Source organism: Budorcas taxicolor, chromosome 16, assembly GCF_023091745.1.
Source record: "Budorcas taxicolor isolate Tak-1 chromosome 16, Takin1.1, whole genome shotgun sequence".
NCBI lineage: Eukaryota > Metazoa > Chordata > Mammalia > Artiodactyla > Bovidae > Budorcas > Budorcas taxicolor.
In genome coordinates, this window is record NC_068925.1 from 68,288,537 (window position 1) to 68,312,798 (window position 24,262).

At 39.6% G+C, this 24,262-nt stretch overlaps 2 protein-coding genes across 4 annotated transcripts in view; one reads left to right on the forward strand and one right to left on the reverse strand.

Moving 5' to 3' along the window:
• Positions 1-7,995: 7,995 nt before the first annotated feature.
• On the forward strand, positions 7,996-23,941 carry PRG4 (proteoglycan 4). Of its 3 annotated transcripts, XM_052654264.1 has the most exons (13): positions 7,996-8,003; positions 8,583-8,681; positions 11,116-11,238; positions 12,529-12,648; positions 15,124-15,273; positions 15,783-15,905; positions 17,222-19,846; positions 20,432-20,509; positions 21,254-21,390; positions 21,670-21,826; positions 22,241-22,438; positions 22,884-23,009; positions 23,740-23,941. In XM_052654264.1, the coding sequence occupies exons 2-13, from the start codon at positions 8,609-8,611 to the stop codon at positions 23,835-23,837; spliced, it is 4,008 nt and encodes a 1,335-aa protein (XP_052510224.1). In that variant the 5' UTR covers positions 7,996-8,003; positions 8,583-8,608; the 3' UTR covers positions 23,838-23,941. The 3 variants fall into 3 exon arrangements, with proteins under 3 accessions (XP_052510224.1, XP_052510225.1, XP_052510226.1); XM_052654265.1 differs by lacking the exons at positions 15,124-15,273; positions 15,783-15,905; XM_052654266.1 differs by lacking the exons at positions 7,996-8,003; positions 11,116-11,238; positions 15,124-15,273; positions 15,783-15,905 and having other exon boundaries at positions 8,588-8,681.
• TPR (translocated promoter region, nuclear basket protein) overlaps positions 23,895-24,262 on the reverse strand; it is a 63,458-nt gene continuing 63,090 nt past the window's right edge. The window contains exon 52 of the mRNA XM_052654263.1: positions 23,895-24,091. Within this exon, the coding sequence (XP_052510223.1) occupies positions 24,036-24,091 (56 nt within the window). The 3' untranslated portion in view covers positions 23,895-24,035. The remainder of the gene's footprint in view (positions 24,092-24,262) is intronic.

A 24,262-nucleotide genomic window follows, 5' to 3' on the forward strand; every position in this document is an offset into this window, starting at 1 on the left:
GATAAACAGGAGTATATCTAAGTATCAACTCATTTTGCTTGTTGGGATGGGAAAACAGAATTTTTTAAAAAGACCTGTCTTACTGATGATAACTCTACAGTTTCACTAAACTCAACTTGAGATTTCATGAAACACTTCCTATGTGCAAGATTTTTGCTAGGTGCGTACACGTGTGCTAAGTCGCTTCAGTTGTGTCCAACTCTTTGTGACCCTATAGACCATAGCCCACCAGGCTCCTCTGTCCATGGGGTTTTTCTGACACAACTGGAGTGGGTTGCCATGCTCTCTTCCAGGGGATCTTCCCTGGATCCCACCCAGGGATCGAACCTGCCTCTCCTACACTGCAGGCAGATTTTCTTTACCACTGAACAATTGCATATGGACAAAAGTTTGAAGAGAATATGTAAGTATATAAATAGTTGTATTACAAATGGTAAAATTATACTTGAATGTTTTTATTAAGATATTTTTATAATTAAATAGAAATTAAAAGTTGAGACTTGCCGGGAGCCAGTGTGAGGAATCCCGCCTGTGACAAGGTCATGAGGAAAGAAGCTGACATACACAAGGCATGCTCAGACTTCAGGGACCCCTCTGGAAATTCCTAAGCATGTACCCCAACAAAAATCTGCCGGTTTTTGTGCTCTGCTTTGCCACTCTTCTGACATTCTCTGGAAAAAGTCAATTCAGGGCTTTAGTCTTCTGCATTTGAAAGAGTGTTTCAATCCAAAAACCCCTCCGATGGCTTTCTAGCCTGCCTGTAGGACTCGTACTCCGATGGCTTTCTAGCCTGCCTGTAGGACTCGTACAGCTGTGCGTGTGATTGTTTGAGGCCTCCTGACTGCAGGAGGCACGGGAAGCTTAAAACATCCTGGGAATGGAGGGGCTTCCGAGGAGTCAAAGTCTTTAGAATAGGACTGATTAAAGGTTTCATTTGTTGAGTCAATGCTTGCTGCTGAATTTTCATATCCTTTATTTTTAGATATAGTTGGTATATAGAAAAACAAGTAGTAGACCTTGTATTAGCAACATTAGATCTTTGAGTTAAGTACCTTCTTTGTTATAACCCACTGCGCCTTTGTTCTATAGAGATGTACCTTTAGCGCTTTAAGGAGATGCAGATTAAAGAAAAACACTTCAGGGGAAACAAAATTAACACTCATTAAGGAAGAGAGCCAAAAAGTGTTAACAAGCCTCTTGGCCAGAAGATAATGTAAATCACCTGAGACCTTTTGTATACAAAATAATATACAGAAAGAGTCTGAGTTGCGAACGCTACATAATTTTGTGTTACCCATTGATGTCCATGTTTTATCAAAAGTATAAAAGGCCTTCTGAACAATAAAGGATGGGACCAGTTTCTCGGACTAGTCTCTAGGCCTGGTTTCTTGGGAATCTGGCTCCCCCCGTGTCTCTGTCTCTCCTCTCCCTTTCCCTCCCTCCGCTCTTTACTTTAATTTCAGGCTGAATCTCCACCTGGGGCGCGGAGGCTCGCCAGGTCTACTTACTTGCCCTGGCTGTTAAGACCTGCGAGAAAGGGAGCTTAAGGCGAGGCACCCTTAGATATTCAAGCGGGCGCCGGTGGCCCAACGTAGATGGTGCAAATTCCTTGTCTGGAATTTTATTGGTCCTCCGCGTAAACCAAGCTATTCAGCCCTCTTCCTCCACTTAATCTTCTTACTACACTATAGTTTCTTAATCTAATCTTATATTAATAAATAAACAAGTCTTTCCACGCCAACGCCGTCCACCCTTCGAATTCCCTGGATCCACCGGGACTGGACCCCGGCAGAGACTTACTTGTCTTATTCTACTGATTCATCACCTATGCTGTCATCTATGATGACAGCCATCTATGAAGGAGGAAGCCACATCTATCGTTTAAACTGGGTCAGTGTTTTAAAGAGCCAAAGCTTTTGGGGGTTCATACAGTACTTCAGTGTTAGAATTTGGAATGTAACATTAAAAGAAATCTACGTCTATAATTTTTAGGCAAATGTAGGCTGGCATCCTCCTTTCAATCAGAGGAAAAGCTTCTGAAATGCTCGTGCTCAGTTTCCTTACTTGTAAAGGGAATAATAATAAAACCTACTTCATCACTTGTTTTGTTTAGGTTTGTTTTGCTTTAATAAGAATAAGTGCCTGGCACCTTTTAGGTTTCCCTGGTGGCTCAGACGGTAATGAATCTGCCTGCAACGTGGGACACCCAGATCTTCAATCCCTGGGTCAGGAAGATCTCCAAGAGAAGGGAAAGGCAACCTACTCCAGTATTCTTTCCTGGAGAATTCCGTGGACAGAGAGCCCGGTGGGCTACAGTCCATGGGGTTGCAAAGAGTCAGATGTGACTGAGCAACTAACACTTTCACACTTTCACCTACTTGCTATTCACTAAACATGGATGGGAGTTGGTGGGAGTGTTAGCTGAAGCCTGACCAGACTCTGGGGGACATTGCTGGGACCTTGAATTACCTCCATAAAGGGTACAGATCCTCATGATACTATACTTCAAGGAGGACTTGAGGGGACAAAAAGATCTGGCCTACATCAAGCCCCTGCCATGTTTCCTTTGCGGAAAGAGCAGAGTTCAAATAGAGGATAAATAAATAACCATTCTTTTCATCTCTCTCTCCAGTCCCTTCCCTCTTGTGGTTTAATTGTCACATACAAAGAAACAAGGGGCTTGTAAATACCAAGACTGTCCTTCCCTGTCTAAGGGAGAGGAAGGAGAGGGGCTAATACTAGCTGTAACACTGATTCCTGAATTCATTCAACCAAGATCAATGGAGCACCCTGAGATGTAAAGACCCTCTGCTGTCTGGTTTTATAAGGCAAGAGCTTAAAGGGTCAAGAGGGGAAAAAGCACTGAGTTTTATTTTAAGCTTCTGACTGTTTTCTGTATCAAGCTGAATAAAAATTTCACTGGAGCAATTCATTATAAATGTTTTTCTTCTTAATTCTTTTGACAGAAACTAGCTACCATGGGCAGACAAAAGGATTTTACAAAGACTATTATGCAATGTTGTACAATCAGCCAAAACTGCATTATGCTCAGTGTCTTTGAAGAGCCTGGCTTCATTTCTGCTCTGGAATGACGTAATGAAATGTCCTAGATGGTGTCTCTTGGAAGACTTTCCTCTTGTCCCACCTATGTGTGGTCCTTCAACCACAGCCAAACTTCGCTCCCACTCTCTGAATTTCCCAGTCTCAAGTATTTGTCACACTGAGTTATTAAAACCTCCCAATTCACTCTCACTCACTTAAACAGTTCCGTGGAAATTACTCACGTTGTTGGCTTCTGGGAAATACATTTGTAATGATTTCGTCTGAGCTGTCATACATAATATGCTTCCTTGACATCTGGAATCCAAGTGACGTAGACTGGAGAGATCTCAGTGCTGTACTGGTAATTGTAGTAGTCAAAGAAGCCCTTAGAAGACAGACAGCAAACTTGAGTTAAATTCAGCAAACATATAGAGTATCAGTCAGGCACAGAAGCAATATACACTACAGAATGAGCCTAATGTAATTGCTCTGGATCCTTCAGAAGCTTATGACTTAGTGGGAAAAATGGATATCGATAAGTAAGAAATGCCCTTATAGAATACAAATAAAGTTATGTAGGAGCACAAAGTAAATAGTTATTAACCTTGGATATGACAGCATTGGGTCATAGAATTGGTTAAAATCATGGCTTTGTAGCCCAATAGGCGTGGGTTAACATATTAACTTTACCATTTACTGCTTTCTAGTCTTAAGCACATTACTTAATCTTTCTGTGTCTTAACTAACTCAAAGGTAAAATGGGTTTAATTACAATAATTACCAGATCACCGGAAGGCACAATTAAGCCATGCGCATGCACCATATAGCTTTCTATGAGAAGCTGGGAAAGAGGGCGTCCAGGTCAAGTGATTTCCTGTCCGGGAGGCAGAGTGGAAGGTGTACATACTCCATCCACTCACATTTCACTGGAGAAAATGCAGTCACCTTGTCACGCACGACTGAGGGGGGAGCTGGGCAGCAGAATCTCTAGCTGGGCAGCCGGAAGAGGGTAGAAAAGGCCCACGACCTCCACAAACAAATGCAATAATTCTTAGGTAATGGTCAGACTTTTAATCCACATTGAAAAAAAAAAGCCACAACTCTGTGAAAGCGCCATGAACAGAGCAGACAGACCGTGTGTCATGCCATACTGTCTCAGCCATGTCTGACTCCCTATGACCCCATGGACTGCAGCCTGCCAGGCTCCCCTGTCCATGGGATTCTGCAGGCAAGAATACTGGAGTGGGTTGCCATGCCCTCCTCCACTGGATCTTCCTGACCCAGGGACTGACTCAAGTCTCCTGCATCTCCTGCATTGGCAGGCGAATTCTTCACCGCTGAGCCACCTAGGTGGTCCCCAAATCCTCTGCTCTATTCCGTAGGAGAGGTCCCCAACCTTCTTGGCTACAGACCAGTTTCATAGAAGACAATTTTTCTACAGAGGGTGGGAGGCAGGGATGGTTTTACTTTTGCCCACCACTCATCTCCAGCTGTGTGGCCAGGTTCCTAACAGACCGGTTGGGGACCCCTGTTCCAGAGTACATTAATTTGGCATTGTGAGCAACACTGGGGCAATAGAGAGCAAAACTGCATCTGTGGTTTTCCCCTCCCAGCCTTCAATTTTTCCTAGGCTGCTGCTGGAAGAAACAGAAACACATCCAAGGTGTGGAAGGGTGGAGAGCAGCCGCTCGAGGCAGACGCACTGGCTTGCAGGGCAAAGCGGCAGCGAACAGGAGGGATGGAGAAACAGGGCACACCAAGTGGAAGGGCACATCAGTCTGGGATAACCTAATGCAGAGAAAACATCCCTAAACACACCTGAATGTTCTCTGAAGGCATCACTGTGTTGCTGCCAAGCACAGACACTGGTGTTCATGAGGGTGAATTCAGTGAAAAAATCCCTAGAAAATGAGGGCAGGATCCAATATTTTTAACATCCTCTCCCCCTTTCTTCACCCTCCTCCCCATGTCCCTCACACCAAAAACCAGCCCTTTTATCCCAATTAAGTGAGATATAAGTGAACATTAAGAAAAAACATTTAAATGAGAAAAGAAATCTCAGAGGGGGAACCTATAATCTAATAGAAAAATTTCTGTTTGGTCAGCAAGGAAGTCTGAATGATCCAATACTCACAGAATGTAGTGTTTAGTACAGTTCGTATATTTAGTAGATAAAATGAAAATGCTGCCATGCTTTTGAGGCAAACTTTACTTACCCAGATAGCTTCATTACCCAATAGAATTATGCAAATCAGGTTAAACTCCATGAATGTGATATTTAATAAAGTTTCTCACTTTTTCCCTACTGTAATATGCAGAGACAACATGTTTGCTGTCTCAGTGGATATGTTTAAAGCTGTTATTGGTCACAATTATGTGTGTGTGTTGTTAGTTTCCCAAGCCTAGGAGGTGAATTTAGCCAGAATTACTAGAGAAGATTTTTCAGTCACTTTAAGAACACCATTTGTGAACTTCCCTGGCAGTCCAGTGGTTGGTTAAGACTGATGCTTCCACTGCAAGACATATGGGTTTGATCCCTAGTTGGGGCACGAAGATCCCACGTGTCATGCGATGCAGCAAAATAAAGAATACATCTTGCCATCATTCTAACGATTTTCCATCTTTATCCAAAGAAGGAAAACATTCGTACAGATAACTCTAGAAGGCAATAATCAGAATGCAATCTGTTTAAGAATATATGTCTGTGTGCATTTTTTATATTCTTGGTATCCCCAGCTTTTCAAACAACTAACAAGAAAATGATGTAAACATCTGACTTGAAAAAGTTATAAAGCTTCTAGCTTCCCCTTCTTGACCTCAGGAAAGCTAAGAATTAATTTAGTTCAGTTCCATCCAACAGGATTGTCTGTACATCTGCCATGTACTGATTAGTGATTTTAAGTAAGATAAATCATAATCTTTAGCCACTTTCGTCCCCTAAGGGAGAATCTGCCATAAAGACCCAGGGCAAGAAAGCACCTGGGTCTCAGGAACAAGGAGTAACCAAGACCCAGAAAGCTCTCAGAACACTCTCTGCGTGACTGCTTCCTTCACTTGCATGTCTTTATTCTGAAGGACTTTCTCTACTTCCTTAGACAGTTGTTCGCACGTTACATGTCTACATAGACAAACTTGTCGTCTCTGGATTGCAATTCCAGATTTCCAGGACAGGGAAACATATTAACCCAGTTTATTTCAGGTTTCTATTCCCCATCTTGCCGGCTGAGGCTGATGTGGTAAGATCATGTATATGAAACTGGCTAAAAGGGAAATATCCCTAAAGTCAGGGAGGTAGTTCTCAGAGAAAGGAGATTGTTTAGATCAGATAGTCTCTAAATTGTCCTCATACATATAGCCCAGAATAAGAATTGTGGAAACAAAAGAGATGCTTATATTACAATCTCTGGTCTTTACAAAGGTCACAATCTCATAAACCCACACGTACACATGGAGGAGTAACATTTAGTACCCTGACTGAGTACTGAAGGGCTGACTTTGATCAGAAGGGAGCCAGATAGAGTAGGAATACAGTAGACCGCAAAATAAATAAGTTCAAATTTTGGCTCTGGCTCCTACTCGTTTATGTATCCTTCGTAGGGCCACAGATTCTTCATCGGTAGATTTTCATCTTATTTGTAAAACATGGATGATTATATATAAGTTTAAAGGCATTTTAAAATGATAATTAAGTGTAGCACTACCAAACACATAGTATACAGCAGACTCCAGCTCACAATGCTTTGGTTCAATAAGCGTGTATTGAACACATCTTGGTGAAGCACTGGACTACATATGAAGACATAGAAGTTAGTTGTCCTGGGGAAATTCAGATTGTTTGAGGGGCCTGGGAGGTGGGAATAAGACAGATGAACAGTTAATTCAATAATCATTGCAGTTGTGCTTTAGATTGATCTGACAAGATTTCAGGGAGGCGCTAGGACATAAACTAGGCCCTATGTAGGTAGAGAGGACTTGAACAGGAACATGCGTGCATGCTCAGTCATTTCAGTGGGGTCCGACTCTTTGTGACCCCATGGACTGCAGGCCGCCAGGCTCCTCTGTCCATGGGATTCTTCAGGCAAGAATACTGGTGTGCGTTGCCATTCCCTTCTCCAGGGGATCTTTCCAACCCAGGGATCGAACCCATATTTCTTAAGTCTCCTGCATTGGAAGGTGTATTCTTTTACCACTAGTGCCACCTGGGAAGCCCTTGAACAGGAACATTTCCTATCAAACCGGGTAAAACCTTGAGCTAGCTGACCCAACTCCGGGAAGCTGATGGTTCACATTTTCTCTGTGACAAGGAAGCTACATGAATAAGTACAAAGACCTTTTCCAAATATTACTGGGCTTAAATAAAGGTGTTAAGGGAGACATCAGTATAGTTTTTAAGCAGGTTTTTACATAGTAAAGGAAGATATAAAATCCACAGTGAAAATCATCCACCTAATAGGTAACTGAAAGCATATATTCTGTGCTCAGTGAAAATGAAAATACTCAAGAAAAGAATTAAACATTTGAATGTATAAGTTCAGAAAACTTATGCCACAAGCGGAAACTAGATAAAGTTTCAAAAACACTCTTTGCTGGGTTAACTGGAAAAAGGAAAAAAAAGAAATGATACCAGCACTTGACTATTTTAAAGTTGTTGCACTAGTCACAGCCTGCCAAGCAATTTACCATCTCAGAACAATTTGTTCACTTCACTTCGAAATTAGAAGTGTGTTTGGGCCAATAAATCTAAATTTATTTGTAGTAGTCATTTTTATTAACGGAAGTGTTTTCCAGATGTTACTTAAGTCTGGTCGGGTGGGACCTGTTCCAATAAATGAGGAAAGTTTGATTTCATAGGTTGTCACTGTTGATTTTGTCTAACCTTTGGACTAATTGGTTCATCCTAACATTTGCTCTGATATATAAGACTTACGGAACATTGGAGAAATTCATCTCTTCTTTTACGGGTAAGTGTGACAGTTAACTTGCTTCATGGAATTATATGTTTTCAGCTCAATAAGGATATACTTTATTAAAGGTGCTTGAAAAGATTTACAGAGATAGTAGTTGGAGAGTTTAGAAAAGAATCACATTTATGCAATACACCTGCTGGAAGCTTATGAATTTATATTGAGAGTTAAGAGAATGTTGGAATGATAACTCTGTTAAATTAAATTTTACTTAAGCTGGTTACTTATTTTTTCCCTTCAATATAGGATTTAAATCTTGTACTTTAAGTACATGCTATAATTTGAATAGAGTTTTAAGATGTCTTTTTTTCTATTTGGGAGATTCTAAAGTATTAAAATGGTCAGTAACATGATTGAGATGGTGATTTGATGATATTTTTTTCTGTATAAGATTAAATCTAATGGTCAAGTATTTACAATGAATTAAGGCTGGTTACTTTTAAATGTCTTGCTTTAAGAATGGGAAAGTTTTTTATCATTAAATTGAATTTTCAAATTATTGAGATGCTGTAATACAAGCATAAATTAGTGGTGAGATCCAAGAGGAGTTCTCTAATACTTTCATTTTCTTTCCAGCGAGGGCTCAGTACCTGAAAACAGCCATGGAGTGGAAAATACTTCCCATTTACTTGCTGCTGCTTTCTGTTTTCTTGATTCAGCAAGCTTCTTCTCAAGGTACCTAAACTGTCAAAAATACTTTTATTTGACAGAGACTGCTAATTGCTCAGTTCTGACTTTTATGACAACAAAAGAAATAACTTTCTAAAAATGATATTTGTCTGACTCTAATGTATAGTAAAACCTTAAAAGTAAGTAAAGAATGTGTAGCATATTTATAAGCATTTTATATTATGAAATCTTTGTAGAGTTTTGCGCTTTTCAATAGAGTAGTTTTTGTACTTATTGTTTCTATGGTTCTCCCAAAGGTTTAAAAAACACAGACACACAATAAAACTATGTTGGAATGATATCTCATCAAACTAACTGAAATGAATAATATTTAAACAGCATATGATTTTTCCTACATGTTTACAAATTCAACTAATCTTTTATATCAAATAAATTATTGATAGCTTATGTTGGCATCATCTTGATATAAATATACTACAGTGAATATTTACGTTTCAAAGGGCATTTTAGTAATCTTGAAAGTGTGCCTTCTTCTTTCAAGGACTATTTATTCAGATAGGAATTTATACAGGTGTGAATGTCATTTCACAACACTGAACCATTCACAGCCCTCCAGAAACTGTCCTGTAAAAACAGTTCTTATTATTCATTTTTAGAAAATGTTAAGGTACTTGCAGTGTAATCACCTTAACAGAATTCTCTAGCATCATAAAATAGATTACTTAACAATAACACCAAGCTTTGGATTTTTGCTTCCCTTTTTTTCCTTTGATAAGCAAAATATGAGAGAAGAAAAATCAAGGTACATAACTGTTATGACAAAATTACTTTTATAAGGTAGACACTTTCAGTAAAATGATTAAATCAACTGAGCATGTGAGATACCTGCCTGCATGGACATAGTTTCAGAATCACTTAGGTAAGGTGGAAAAACTCATGAGAGCAAATATAAATATTTAACCAGGAATGATGAGTACTCTGGTGTCTCCAAGTTCTTCTGCTCTCTCAGAATAATATTACAAGGTTCATAACACAGGTGCATTTCCTAAGTCACTTCTCCTTCATAATACTATTGGCGGGTCACAAAAAATTTTACTCCTTTAATTAAATGATTTTAAAACTAGTTGTTCAAATCAATAAAACTAGGACATTCATTAAATCTATGGAAATGAGTTTTTCCTATAAAAATAATTGACTTCCTATTTCAGAAATCTGCTGGTTGTAAAAGAATAACCTTTTGATGTTGTCTTGTCTGCTTTTCTTGCCTTCTCAATCTCTTCCCGTTCTTTTTTCTGTATATATAATATATGTATTTATATACATACACTATATATGATAAGCATTTTTGTATGCACTGTACACATATGTATGTAAAAAGTTCTGAAAGTTGTCCTAATGTTCACTGTTTTACTTGCATAGTAAGACTTTAATTTTCCTGGATTCATTATTTCGAGATTTTTTCAGTGCTTCAACATCCCTCTGTGGATTCAGAACATTGCACCTGCCAGTCTCTATTCCATGGATGGATTCAGTTGTTACATTTCTGTGGTTATTTCTCAGGGAGGTTTTCATGGTGTTTCCAAATGATTTAAAAAATATATGTAAGGATAATTATGCTTTTATTTTATCTAAAATAATTCTGTTCATGACTTTTATATTCATGCTCAGATGCTTTTCAAGAATTACCTATTTTGTACTCTCTTTAGCAGTGGTTGAAGGCCTCTGACTTCTCCCCACATTTATAGACCCCAGTTATCTCCACCAGCGAAAGGAGCAGGAGTAGAGGAAAATTTACAGCATAGCTTGCTGTAAATGCATCATCAGGAATGAGAGGCGATGTGATCGGGTGGGGAAAGTTCGAGTTTTGGATTCAGATATATCAGGGTTCGAATTCTAGATGGGCTGTTTCCTTAGGATGACCATACAATTTAGTATACAAATCAGGATATTTCTAAGGGGGAAAGAGGTCGATATGAATGACTGATATGTGTTCACTGACTGTAATACATATGTGCTGGAACTATTAACTAACTGGGTGCCCTTAAACAAGTTCCTAAAATTTCTGAGTTTCAGCTTTCTTGTTTCTAAAAAGGAGACTACTGAAATTCTCCTGGCAGCGTTTCAGGAGCACTAGAGATAACGTGTGACTCAGTGACCAGCACAGAGATGCTCGGTAAATGGCAGCATTAGTAGAATTGTAGCTGCCCTCCCCCAGGAAGAGCACCCTCTTTGTGCAACGCCATTACTCAGCCTGGTTTTCAAAGGTGTATTTATGTTTTCAGTCTAGTAATGACTAAAAGGCATGGTCAAGGTCACCTAGGACGAAGCAAAGGTCACTGGGACCCATCACAAACCATCATTCCCAACCTTTTCCAATGGATAAAACTCTCCATCACCAAGAGGCTTAGTCCTTCTCCTTGGACCTCTTCTTTATATAAAGTCATTTGGCCATGTTTACGCTAGTATTGTATGATTTTAGATTTATCAAGCTGTGCAGGGAGATGTGGGGAAGGGTATTCTAGAGATGCCACCTGCAACTGTGATTATAACTGTCAACACTACATGGAGTGCTGCCCTGACTTCAAGAAAGAATGCACTGTGGGTAAGTCCTGAGAGCTGGTGTCTCTGTCAAGCTCATGTCCTGTGAGTCCCCTTGCACCCCGTGCAGTGCTGTTGTCAGACTGTTCCGCGTCTTTGTGCTGAAGTGCCTTTCTCCCATCCCTTGCGTAAATGTGTGTGCTGTGCAGTGTGCTGCTGTGCCTGAAGATGACGTCAAAGCTGCGACCATAGGGGGAGGCTAAGGGGAACCTGGAAACCTGTCACTTGCACAAGGCTATTAACTAGTGCCAAGTATCATGTCTTGTTTTAAATAGAGACTTAATATTGTGACTCAGGAGTCATTAAGTAAACAGTAGTAATTCTTTGCTATTAACCAGAGAGGTAATTACTTAGTGATGGAGCCCTTCAATAGCTTCATCAAAGAGATTCATGGAAATAAAATAATTTTGCTTACTGTTTGACTTTTTGATATTAATATATTTCTAGGTTACCTGAAAAAAGGCACTTTACAGGGTTTAATAATGAGTATTTAATGATGAATTTCAGTTAAGACCAAAGGGTGTAATTTAAATTATGATACTTCACTTAAAGATATTTTTGACCATTTTGTTGTTAATGTGCAAAAACTTCATATTTATGAAAATTATTAAGGTGGCTCAAAGTTATGTCTGCTTTAGAATTTGCATGTGAAGTTGGTAAATATATTGTTGTACAATTTATTTGTTGTGTAAGGTAATTATTTCAAATATGTCTGTGTAAATCACTGTGGCTTTAACCAAGGCTTTTGGGGAAAACAAGCAGACTTCTCTTATATAGTCCAAACCAAAGGATTGGGCTGACATCTTTCAGCTCTATACCATGCCAGTTTGTCATAATAAAGGTCTGTGCATTCTGAATAATTTTTGAGCCTAACTAGTTACCTATTTAAGTCAACTCTTTAGGATATATTGTTATAAAATATGTATGAGCAATTTAAAAAATCCATTTGGAAAGTAATGGTGTGAGGAGAGGATGGGGGAATTCATACGAAGGATGCTTACCTCTTTAGACATTTCTCAGTTTTCCATTGTCCATACATGAAATGACTCAGACAGCATTGGGATGTCTCTTGGAGCCATGAAGGGCAAGAGAAGTTTCCCTAAGTCTCCAGATTTCTTTCTTGACTTCAACTGTCTTCATTTGGGAAACCAACCATTTCCCAAATGCCAAAGAAGACTTAGCTATGCACTTTTGAAGCTCTAGTCAGCTATAAGGTGGAAAATGCTTAATCAATACATAGGCATGATGGACTGCACAACCAATAACCCATAATGTTTTGCTTTGCTCTGGGTAGAGCTTTCCTGTAAAGGCCGCTGCTTCGAATCGTTTGCAAGAGGGAGGGAGTGTGACTGCGACTCAGACTGTAAGAAGTATGGCAAGTGCTGTTCCGATTATGGCACTTTTTGTGAAGCAGGTAAGCATCCCATTACCGTCAGTGCTTCTCAGTACAGCCAGATCTGTGCACCTACCCTAGCGCCACAGATAATGTCTAACACATGGTCCATCTCAGGTCTTGGTTTTACTAACATGTAAGCTCTTTGTTTCACCGCGATGAATTAAAGAAAGAACACTTCTTCCTATCACTCCTTGGCTCAGCCAGGTTCCAGGAGCACAAGAGAAACAGAGATAGGGGCCTAGTATCCATGCTTTTCTCTTCTAGGTGTGGTTCAACTGCAGGTTAAATCAACAGTATCCAGCTCATTTGATGATTTCCTGTCTAACCCCATTGTGCTGACCTCAAAAAGTCAACTGTCCTTTGAACTATCTGTGCTTTTGCTCTCAGCGTTCTTGAGTGTATATCTGAGGACAGAGTTTACTTCTCTGAACTAGTAAATTTAGGAGTCAGTTTAAAGCACTAAATTGATCAGCAGACCAAGAAGTTAAGTGTCTACTGTGTTCCTCTCCCCTCTCTTCAGTCTCAAGTCTCTATCTAAATGTCTGTATATGAAGGGGTCAATAAAAAAAGGTAGTTCCATTTTAAATCCTCTTCTCTGATTATAGGTCCTGAAGGAGTACTCTGAGAGCTTAATAAAACCCTCTAAATTTACCAAAAGAAAAAATATTTATAAAAACGTATTTAAATAATTGATTCCTTTTTTTTAACCAAGTGTTTTCTCTTAAATCCTACTCTGTTAAAATATCTGTAGAGTAAAAGTGAAAATAAGTACTGCTTGCATAATCTTATCATTTTATTTAAACAAGGGTGCATCTTTTGCTTCTTTCAAACAGTGAAGAAATAGGGTGGAAAACTATTAATCAGCATAGTGGAGGAATATTTCTTAACTCTTCACTGTTTTCATTGGAAAGCATTCCAAAAATAACGGAGACAACACCCTTGTAATTAAAATCTCCAAGTGCAGAGTTCCTGCAGCTTTCAGATGGACCTATGAGATGACCTTCTTATTCACTCATCACTCTGATAATTGTTTTGGCTGTGAGACAAAAAACTAAGAATTTATTTTGGGCAGAGGATGGATCGGGAGGGAAGATGATTAGAGAATGATCAATCATTGAGAGAACCATATTAATAAAGGCAATAGTTTACGCTACCAAGTGGTGGGTCAGATTACTTGATGTGTATGTAAAACTCAATGAAAAAAAATTGATGAAGGTAGTGCTTCATTCACAGAATTCACAGAGATGGTCAGGGTCCAAGTGAAAATAGAGGCATCCATTAGAGCTTCAGCATTTTCTTTAAAAAAAAAAAAAAAACAAAAAAAAATACCCAAACTATCTTGCAACTCACCATTTAGTCGTTTTAAGATTGCTAAAGATACTGCTTATAGGCATCTATATGTCTCAAAGTCCTAACAGTTCAAGAATTGAAGCAGTCAAGCACCTCTGAATGTGGATGAGAAAACAGTCCAAGAGGTTAAATAGTTTGCTCAAGATCATTAGAATGTGAAAAAAATTTTCTCAAGTTGTAGTACCTGACATTTTTGGGAGGGGAGAAGAAAGCGGGAACATTGTGGTGGTCAGTTCATGGAAATTACAAAAACAGTTTGGAGGAGAAGTTCGGTAAGAGTAGCAGGATTTATCACCACTCTCCCCCACCCATGGGGCCTCCTCTCTCCCTGTTCTCTGCTTTCTTATCTTTCAAAAGTCCCTCTTCTTTTCTCCTGGTTCCTAATGGTCAAAACATGTTCCATGTCTTTTCCTCTAGGCATAAGAAGGGGCAAAGAGTAGGGGCAATACAAGGTTAAAGATACATGCCAAACCATTAAGATATTTTATCTTGGATAAGGGCAATGCATTTTGAGGAAAGCATAATATGAAAGTGTGAAATTCTTCCAGGGGTAAATATTCATGTAGAACTTTTGTAATTAAAAAAAAGAAAAAAGGTAAATTGGTATCATTTGATTTCAATGAATATGACAACAGGAAAATGTAATTTTTATATTTTCCTTCTTGAGAGCATATCTGTCAACCACATGCAGGGATTATTTTTGTATCACAGAAGGCTGGAATAAAGGATGCTGCGCACAGAGTTAAGCATTTTTTAGGCAGGCAAACACCTCTGGAAATTATCTAGGAGAAAACATGTCAGTTTGCAGGCAGGGTGATTCAAGAGGGCTTGCCCATTTGCCCAAGTTCAACAGCAGAGCTTTGCAGGTCTAGAACTGGAATTCAGGTCTTCTGACTCCTGAGCGTTTGCTCCAACTCATAATTTACAGTGATTTGAGAATCGTTTTTTTTAAATTTTTATTTAATAGTAATGCATTCTCAGAATTCATTAATTTGGAGTAGTTAGTGCTGGGCTAAGAGCTTGCCTGCACTGGTTTTCACCAGCATCTACTCTTGAAGCCAGATGGCATCTGTGCCTTTCACAGTTAAGAATTGCTGATGAATGTGAACAAGATATTAACCGACCTGTCTTGCTTGGCCTCAGTGCATAACCCCACACCACCACCACCTCCAAAGACTGCACCTCCACCTCCAGGAGCATCTCAGACCATCAAATCAACAACCAAACGTTCACCCAAATCACCAAACAAGAAGAAGACTAAGAAAGTTATAGAATCAGAGGAAATAACAGAAGGTAGGAAGATGACAGATGTAACAAAAGGTTGTTTCTAAGATGAAACAACCTGTAGGTGGATTACTTCTATGAACTCTTCATAGAATAAGGTGATCTTCGGAGTCATTAAAGGCTCCTCACACTTTTTGTTTAAGTCAAAGTTCAAGCCAAAGTTATTTTTCTTATTTACCAAACTGTACAGGACTAGATTAAAATAATCAGAAGAAACAAGACTTATTTTTTAAAAAGAGCCCATGATTTTCTTTGTATAACGATTTGATTCGGTGGGATATAAGAAAGCTGAGTGAAAGTTATATATTGAATAGTTACACTCTAGTATCTGTGACAAGATCAGGTGCCTTGCTTTTAACTGACATTTACAAGAGCAGTTGCTCATTTTACTGATAAAACAAAAGCAGAATATGACATTTGTAGATCAATTAACAGCATTTTTTGTTGTATTTGGACTGGCAGTTCTTTTTTGCTTTAAATCACAGTTGGTGTGATCAACTTTTTTATTTGATTTATAGAACATTCTGTTTCTGAAAATCAAGAGTCTTCCTCCTCCTCTTCCTCTTCCTCTTCAACTATTCGGAAAATCAAGTCTTCCAAAAATTCAGCTGATAATAGAGAATTAAAGAAGAAACCCAAAGGTTTGAGCATTGATAAAGATCAATGACTATATCAATGCCATGTGAACAATAATTATCTAAAAGTAATGTGTGTGGGAGAATGATTTGAGGACATTTCAATATTGGGGGGGTGTAACTTCATAAATATTAAAAGATATTCATGAAAATTTCCTATAGGAAATTAGAGCCAAGCAGCTAAGACATCACTCTGTAAAGCCAAAGAAGACGAGAGCAGCAACTGGAGAACCATAGGATGGCATCAGAGATGATTGCTAATGGTTTTCTATTTCAGTTCCCCTCTCCCTGATAGCATTTCTCTCTCTTCTATCTTGCGGTTTCATTTCTCCTTCCCTATAACGAACATTTATATTCTTCCTTAAGTAGTTTGAAACTTTAATCCATTAAATTCTCATATATTCCTGAAAGGCAATATTATTCTTATTCACATTTTACGGATCTTATTATTTTTCTAATTATGTCATATCTGATTTTTCTGTAGTAAAGGACATACTACAGAATTGGCGATTACCTCCGAAAGAGAAATTTCGTTTGTTCTGCTTTTTAAAAATATTTCCTAAATTTCTAAAAGATATTCTTATTCTCCAGGAAATGGCAGATTTTGGATACTGGAGTTTTGAAGAATTCTATTTCCTGGGTGGTTATTTCCCCTGAAGCCTTCTTTCTAGCTGAATAGCAAGATATTTAATCTCTGAGCATTAACAGAATTGTTTGAGAAAGAGAACTCATCTAAGTGGTGTGCCTCTTGGGTTCTGTGGTTCACCTGTGGGGTGGCTGCTACGGGAAGTCCTGTTAAATAGGGTCCTTTTGCTGCCATGGTATCCTAATCTCCCTCAGACGGACAGAGAAAAGAAGGAAGTTCAAAGCCATGTGCATGGAAGCAGGGCTAAGCTGGAAGCTTGGGGGTGACTGGAACAGATTTCTTGATGCAGTTATAGAGGTTTCTGAGGGAATTGGTTCAGTGGGTCTAAAGATGCTGGAACTAGGTTTCCAGTAAAGGAGCAATGAGCAATAAAGAATAAGAGCTAAGAAAGTGAGGGCAAAGAACATTGATATGAGAGTTGTCTTAGTGTTATTGATCATATTAACAATTTCCAAGTTGCCACTTGCTTCCATGTATTAATTGTATTGAATTTTATATTTTTCATCCCTTATCTCATTCATTCCCTAAAATAGTCCAGTAAAATAGTATTTACCATTTTACAGTAAATCAATAGACATGTTAGAGATTAGCAATTTGCCTAGATATACACAGCCAGTCAATGATAAGGATGGCATCTTTATGTAACAAAAATAAAAAAAAATTTTTTTTTCTCTAGTAAAAGATAAGAAGAAAAGAACTCCTAAAAATAAACCTACCCCAGAACCACCAGTTATAGATGAAGGTGGAAGTGGACTGGATAATGGTGATTTCAAGCTCACCTCAACTCCTAACATTCCCACCACTCAACGTAATAAAGTTACCACGACTCCCAAGATTACAACAGTAAAACCAACACTTCCTAAGCCCAGTCTTCCACCTAATTCTGACACAACTAAAGAGATACCTTCGACAGTCAGAGAGACAACAGTTGAAACTAAAGAGACTTCTACGACAAGCAAACAGACTTCCACTAGCGCAAAAGAGAAGACAACTTCAGCTAAAGAGACACGAACTGCAGAGAATACACCTACTAAAGGTCTTGCACCCACACCTGAAGCTCCTGCTACATCCACACCCAAAGCTAAAACTATAACCAGATCCCCTGCACCCACCACCCCCAAGAAGCCTACTCCCACCACCAAGGAGCCTGCACCCACCACCCCCAAGGAGACTGCACCCACCACCAAGGAGCCTGCACCCACCACCCCCAAGGAGACTGCACCCACCACCCCCAAGGAGCCTGCTCCCACCACCACCACCAAGGAGCCTGCTCCCACCACCACCCCCAAGGAGCCTGCTCCCACCACCACCCCCAAGGAGCCTGCTCCCACCACCCCCAAGGAGCCTGCACCCACCACCCCCAAGGAGCCTGCTCCCACCACCACCCCCAAGGAGCCTGCTCCCACCACCACCACCAAGGAGCCTGCTCCCACCACCACCACCAAGGAGCCTGCTCCCACCACCACCACCAAGGAGCCTGCTCCCACCACCACCACCAAGGAGCCTGCACCCACCACCCCCAAGGAGCCTGCTCCCACCACCAAGGAGCCTGCACCCACCACCCCCAAGGAGACTGCACCCACCACCCCCAAGGAGCCTGCTCCCACCACCACCCCCAAGGAGCCTGCTCCCACCACCACCACCAAGGAGCCTGCTCCCACCACCACCACCAAGGAGCCTGCTCCCACCACCACCACCAAGGAGCCTGCACCCACCACCCCCAAGAAGACTGCACCCACCACCCCCAAGGAGCCTGCTCCCACCACCACCACCAAGAAGCCTGTACCCACCACCCCCAAGGAACCTATACCAACTACCCCCAATGAGCCTGCTCCCACTACCCCCAAGGAGCCTGCACCAACTATCCCCAAGGAGCCTGCACCAACTTCCCCCAAGGAGCCTGCACCAACTACCCCCAAGGAGCCTGCTCCCACCACCCCCAAGGAGCCTGCACCAACTGCCCCCAAGAAGCCTGCACCAACTGCCCCCAAGGAGCCTGCTCCCACCACCACCACCAAGGAGCCTGCTCCCACCACCACCCCCAAGGAGCCTGCTCCCACCACCACCCCCAAGGAGCCTGCTCCCACCACCCCCAAGAAGCCTGCTCCCACCATCCCCGAGGAGCCTGCACCCACCAGCCCCAAGGAGCCTGCTCCCACTACCACCCCCAAGGAGCCTGCACCCACCCCCAAGGAGCCTGCTCCCATCACCCCCAAGGAGCCTGCTCCCACCACCACTCCCAAGGAGCCTGCTCCCACCAGCCCCAAGGAGCCTGCTCCCATCACCCCCAAGGAGCCTGCACCCACTACTGCCTCCAAGGAGCCTGCTCCTACCATCCCCAAGGAGCCTGCACCCACCACCCCCAAGGAGCCAGCTCCTGCTAAACCCAAGGAGCCCACTCCAAATTCTCCTGAGACACCTGCTCCAAGTTCTCCTGATATACCTGCTCCAACCACCTCAAAGGCCTCTACTTCAACTACCACCGTGCAGCCTGCCACTACTCCGAAGAGCCCTGCTGAATCAACTCCTCAGCCTCCTATAGAACCCACACCAAAGGCTCTTGAAAAGAGTCCCAAGGAACCTGCAGTACCCACAATCAAGGCTCCTAAAGTGAACAAACCTGAAATGACTACAACAGTTAAAGACAAGTCCACAGAAAAAGACATACATTCTACACCTGAAATTACAACAGCTGTAGCTAAGATTGTAACAGAGGCAGCAACTAAAACAGAAAAGACTACTGAATCCAAAACACCAAGTACAACCACAGGTGTAACATCTACCACAACCAAACAGACCACGTCATCCAAAATTACTCCTAAAACAACTCTTGCACCTAAAGTAATGACTGCCACAAAGACGACGACCAAAAAGACCGCGAACAAACCTGAAAAAACCACAGCTGTACCAAAAGGCACAGCTACCAATTCTCAAGTGACAACTCCTAAACCGCAGAAACCAACCAAAGCACCCAAAAAGCCCACTTCGACCAAAAAGCCAACACCTAGAGTGAGAAAACCAAAGACTACGCCAACACCCCCAAAGATGACATCAGTAATGCCTGAACCGACTCCTACCTCTTTACCAAAAGCCATGCTCCAAACCACCACCAGCCCTACCCCAACCCCTAACTCAGAAATAATTGAGGTAAACCCCAAGAATGAGGATGGAGATGCTGCTGAAGGAGAAAAACCTCACGTGATTTTCAGGCCCCCTGTGCTAACTCCTATAGTTATTCCAGGCACTGAAATCATAGTGAGAGGACACGGTCAAGGCTTCGGCTTCAACCCCATGTTTTCAGGTAATATCAATCAGTTACTTTCATGTTTAAAATTGGCAATGTTAAATCTTTCTGAACCAGAATGCCCTGATTTGGTGTTATTCTACTGATATATATTTAGAACCCTGAACTTAACTTGTGAAGTTTTACATCTTCTCTACATGTAAGCTGAGAGGTAATCAAATAAGTTTATTTGGTATTTGGAAAATCAAATAATAACCTAGGGTTACAAGAATCTGCAATATTTTTTGCCAAACCAATTCCACAGGGCAATCAGAACTAAGAAACAGAATTTGACATTGACACTGAACATCTAATACCTGTCAAGTTTACATGAAGATCAGGTACCCTGACCCATTTCAATTCATAATGTATGTTTATATACTTTTTTGAGTAATATCACCTTTAAGTAAAACTATGAACAGTATCACTCTTTTAACATGTAACAGTAACACTTTTTTCTGAAATGCATGTACCTCAAACATGTACTCTTCAAGAGCTTAGGAAAGGGTGAACAGAGGAAAGAGAACCTAATGGGAAGATTTGAAAAGAGCGGAACCCTCTTCTCATTTTTATGTTGGCTTAATTTGTGTTAATTTGTTTCAGATGAAACTAATTTATGCAATGGTAGGCCAGTAGATGGACTGACTACTTTGCGTAATGGGACATTAGTTGCATTTCGAGGTGAGTTTTGTACACATTTCTTTTTCTGCTCGTTTTGTTCTTGGAATTCATGAGAACGAGTCATGGGAGTACAAATCTGAATTGAGCTTCCTGGAGGGAAACCTGACTGATAAACTTACCTCACATAAATTGTAAGGACTTGAGGGTAAATACTCAAGTATTGGATTAAAAAAGTTAGACATAGTGAAAGTATGTTAGTTGCTCAGTTGTGTCTGACTCTTTGCAACCCCATGGACTGTAGCCCACCAGGCTCCTCTGTCCATGGGATTTTCCAGGCAAGAATACTGGAGTGGGTTGCCATTCCCTTCTGCAGGGGAACTTCCTGACCCAGGGATCAAACCTGGGTCTCTGACATTGCACAGATTGCTGACCATCTAAGCCACCTGGGAAGAAAGTAACAAACACAACTAAGTTATTCAATTATAACTACTTAATTCTAACAGATAAAGAAATTGAGAGATTAAGTGACTTTCTGTAAATCAAAGCTAGAAGGCCCTTTCTAGAAAACTGGGAAACTAAAAATTTTGTCAGGCTAAATTTCAGACTTGAGAAACATCTACTCTCAGAAATGTTCAAATACTGTCGTCAGCATTTAGTACTCACAATTCTAACCATCATAGAATGCTTGTCAACACATTTCATCTGTTTATGATAACTATTTTTAAGAGACTTGATTTTGATTTCTTCTGGGGTAGGTTTCAGTCTTCATTCTGCTTGTAGGCTGATGATCACTTTCAATTTTAGGTCATTATTTCTGGATGTTGACTCCATTCAGTCCACCACCTCCACCTCGGAGAATTACTGAAGTTTGGGGCATTCCCTCCCCCATTGATACAGTTTTTACTAGATGCAACTGTGAGGGAAAAACGTTCTTCTTTAAGGTAAGAAAAATATCTTTGTGAGAGAAATCAGCAAACAGTTACTTTTTATTATGAAAACATAAATCAGTTTAACTTCCATTTCAGAAGGTCTCCATACTTAAACTACCATTAAAATTTGATAAGTTAATTTGGTAACCTTGTCAAATTATTCAAATTATTAACTAAGGTAAAACTTTCTCCCAATACCTAAATCTAATAATGAGTTTCTAATCTTCCCCCCACTCACTTTATAACCTTTTAAAAAAGCTGTTCACATCATTTCCTCTTTTTAATGATCAGGGTTCTCAGTACTGGCGTTTCACCAACGACATAAAAGACGCAGGATATCCCAAACTAATCTCCAAAGGATTTGGAGGACTAAATGGGAAAATAGTGGCGGCTCTCTCAATAGCTCAATACAAGAACAGACCTGAATCTGTGTATTTTTTCAAGAGAGGTATGTTACATAATTAACAAAATTAAAAAAACTTTTTAAGGGGAGATCTGACAGGAAAATTTCTTAAATATTTTCATTTATTACTGGGATTACTGTCAACAAATAGCTTTAATGTCTAAAATCAAATATTTTCAATTAAAAAATAAATTAAGGGCAGTAAGAAGTGTTTTGCTTTCTTGACATTCAAATCACAATTTCATGGGTTTTTAGGACATATACATAAAGAATGTTATTTATTTTCAAACAAAGCTAAACTATGCAGTGTGTTGGCCTTATGACTAATAACCATTATTAATGTCTGGACTATACTGTATAAAAAACATCGTTTTCTCTACTTTGTAAAAAGCTCTTTCCACTTCTTTTGGGCATTAAAATTAATTTTCATGATATATGTGATTTTCTAATTCATCATAGGTGGCAGCGTTCAGCAGTACACTTACAAACAGGAACCCACCCAAAAGTGTACTGGAAGAAGGCCTGCTATCAACTATTCTGTGTATGGAGAAACAGCACAGGTTAGGAGACGTCGATTCGAACGTGCTATAGGACCTTCTCAAATACACACCATCAGGATTCACTACTCACCTGTCAGAGTCCCTTATCAAGACAAAGGTAATATTTTTTACTGTGTTAATTCTTCTACATGAAGTAGATGTAATATAGCATTGATTATTAAATATAAATTCTGGCCAAATAACCCTAATACTTTAAACTTATTAATGTAAAACATCAATTTGCCTCAGTGAATGACCAAAGATCAATACCGTATTTTTCTTTGTGGATAAGAAAGACAATTTATTCAGGCTTATTAATTATAATAAATACCATTAACTAAGAACATTAAGCTCAAATCTATAACCCTCAAAATAGTCCTAAAAGGTAGATATTTGTATCCTATGAGAGACAGCAAAAGTTGAGGCACTGAAGTTAACTCACCCAAGGTAACAGAGCTACTCCCAAACTATGGTTAAAACCCATGTCTGTGTGACTCAACAACTGCTCTTTCCAATACAGTACACTGCCGTTCAATCTAACACATTGAAAATGTCATCTACAGGCTTCCTCCACAACGAAGTTAAAGTGAGCACACTGTGGAGAGGACTTCCAAACGTGGTTACTTCAGCAATATCACTGCCCAATGTCAGAAAACCCGATGGCTATGATTACTATGCCTTTTCTAAAGGTAAGTTATTATCTCTGAAACATGAATAAAACCAAAGCAAAACCAAGTGTTGAATGGTGACCAAAGGTGAGAAGTTAAATTCTATCACTTACTCTAATTATTCTGAAGAGAAAGCTTAGATTATTGGTTTATTTTCAATTAAACTGAATGGATTACAATTCATTTCTGCCCTATCCTTCATGAGATTAAAGCCTAGTATAATAAAACATCCACTAAACTTGAGTTAAAACTGCTAATGAAAACATTATTTTACTTTTATTATCAGTGGCATTTAACAGAGGCCTTACTTACTATAAAGTTATATTGATTTATATAATTACACAGTCTGAAGATCAAAAGGAAGTTCCTGAGAAACTAATTTTATTAATTATATTACCTGGGGTATTTTTCTTTGAAAAAGTCATGAAAATATAAGCTATTCTGCCTATATAAATGACATCAGAATGTATTTTTTTAAAGAATAAAATTCAAACAAATTATCATTTTTTAAACTAACTTGGTTTTCTCAAATTCCTACACTGAAAAAGCAGAATTAAATACAATTTTAATCAAAGATGGTGAAAGGTCAGTCTGCCTAGGCAGCTGGTTTTCTTTTTGTCAGAAAGTTGAAATTAATACATTTCTTATATTAAAATGATAAATACTCTCTTTCAGCATAACACTAAATAGAAACTACTTTTAAGTGTTTTATTTTCTTTTTAATTGAAAAAGTGATCCTTCCTCTTTTTAGATCAATACTATAACATCGACGTGCCAAGTAGGACAGCAAGAGCCATTACTACTCGTTCTGGGCAGACCTTATCCAATACTTGGTACAAGTGTCCTTAGACTGATGGGCGAAGGAAGAGCCAACTAATTGAAATGAAGAAACGAATGATCAATGTTGACACTGAAATACATTTTATTAATAAAGAATGTTGAGATAAGCACACCAACTTAAATACAAAAGTGTTTTTAAGCTTGACAGTCATTACACTGAAACAGATCTGGTAATCTTATTCACAGTTATTATAGTTTACAGAACATTTAATTAATATTTCCTCTATTTATTCCTCCTCTCCCTCCCATTGCATGGCTCACACCTGTAAGAGAAAAAAAGAAAAAAACTGAATGCATCCTTCAAAGTTAGCTCAAACTAGAGTATTTTAAGAAGTTAGCTTAAAACTATAGTATTCACTTACCCTAATTCATTATAAAAATTTTCAAGATCAAGTGTCTAAGCATATAGACACAAAACCATGTTAGGTATTTTA

What these genes read in the sequence shown, in the direction of transcription:
- PRG4 (XM_052654264.1), top strand. Translation starts at nt 8,609, where the DNA reads ATGGAGTGGAAAATACTTCCCATTTACTTGCTGCTGCTTTCTGTTTTC. An exon ending in GACATTAGTTGCATTTCGAG is followed by an intron (nt 20,510 to 21,253) that starts GTGAGTTTTGTA and finishes TTTCAATTTTAG; the next exon opens with GTCATTATTTCTGGATGTTG. An exon ending in GAAAAACGTTCTTCTTTAAG is followed by an intron (nt 21,391 to 21,669) that starts GTAAGAAAAATA and finishes TTTAATGATCAG; the next exon opens with GGTTCTCAGTACTGGCGTTT.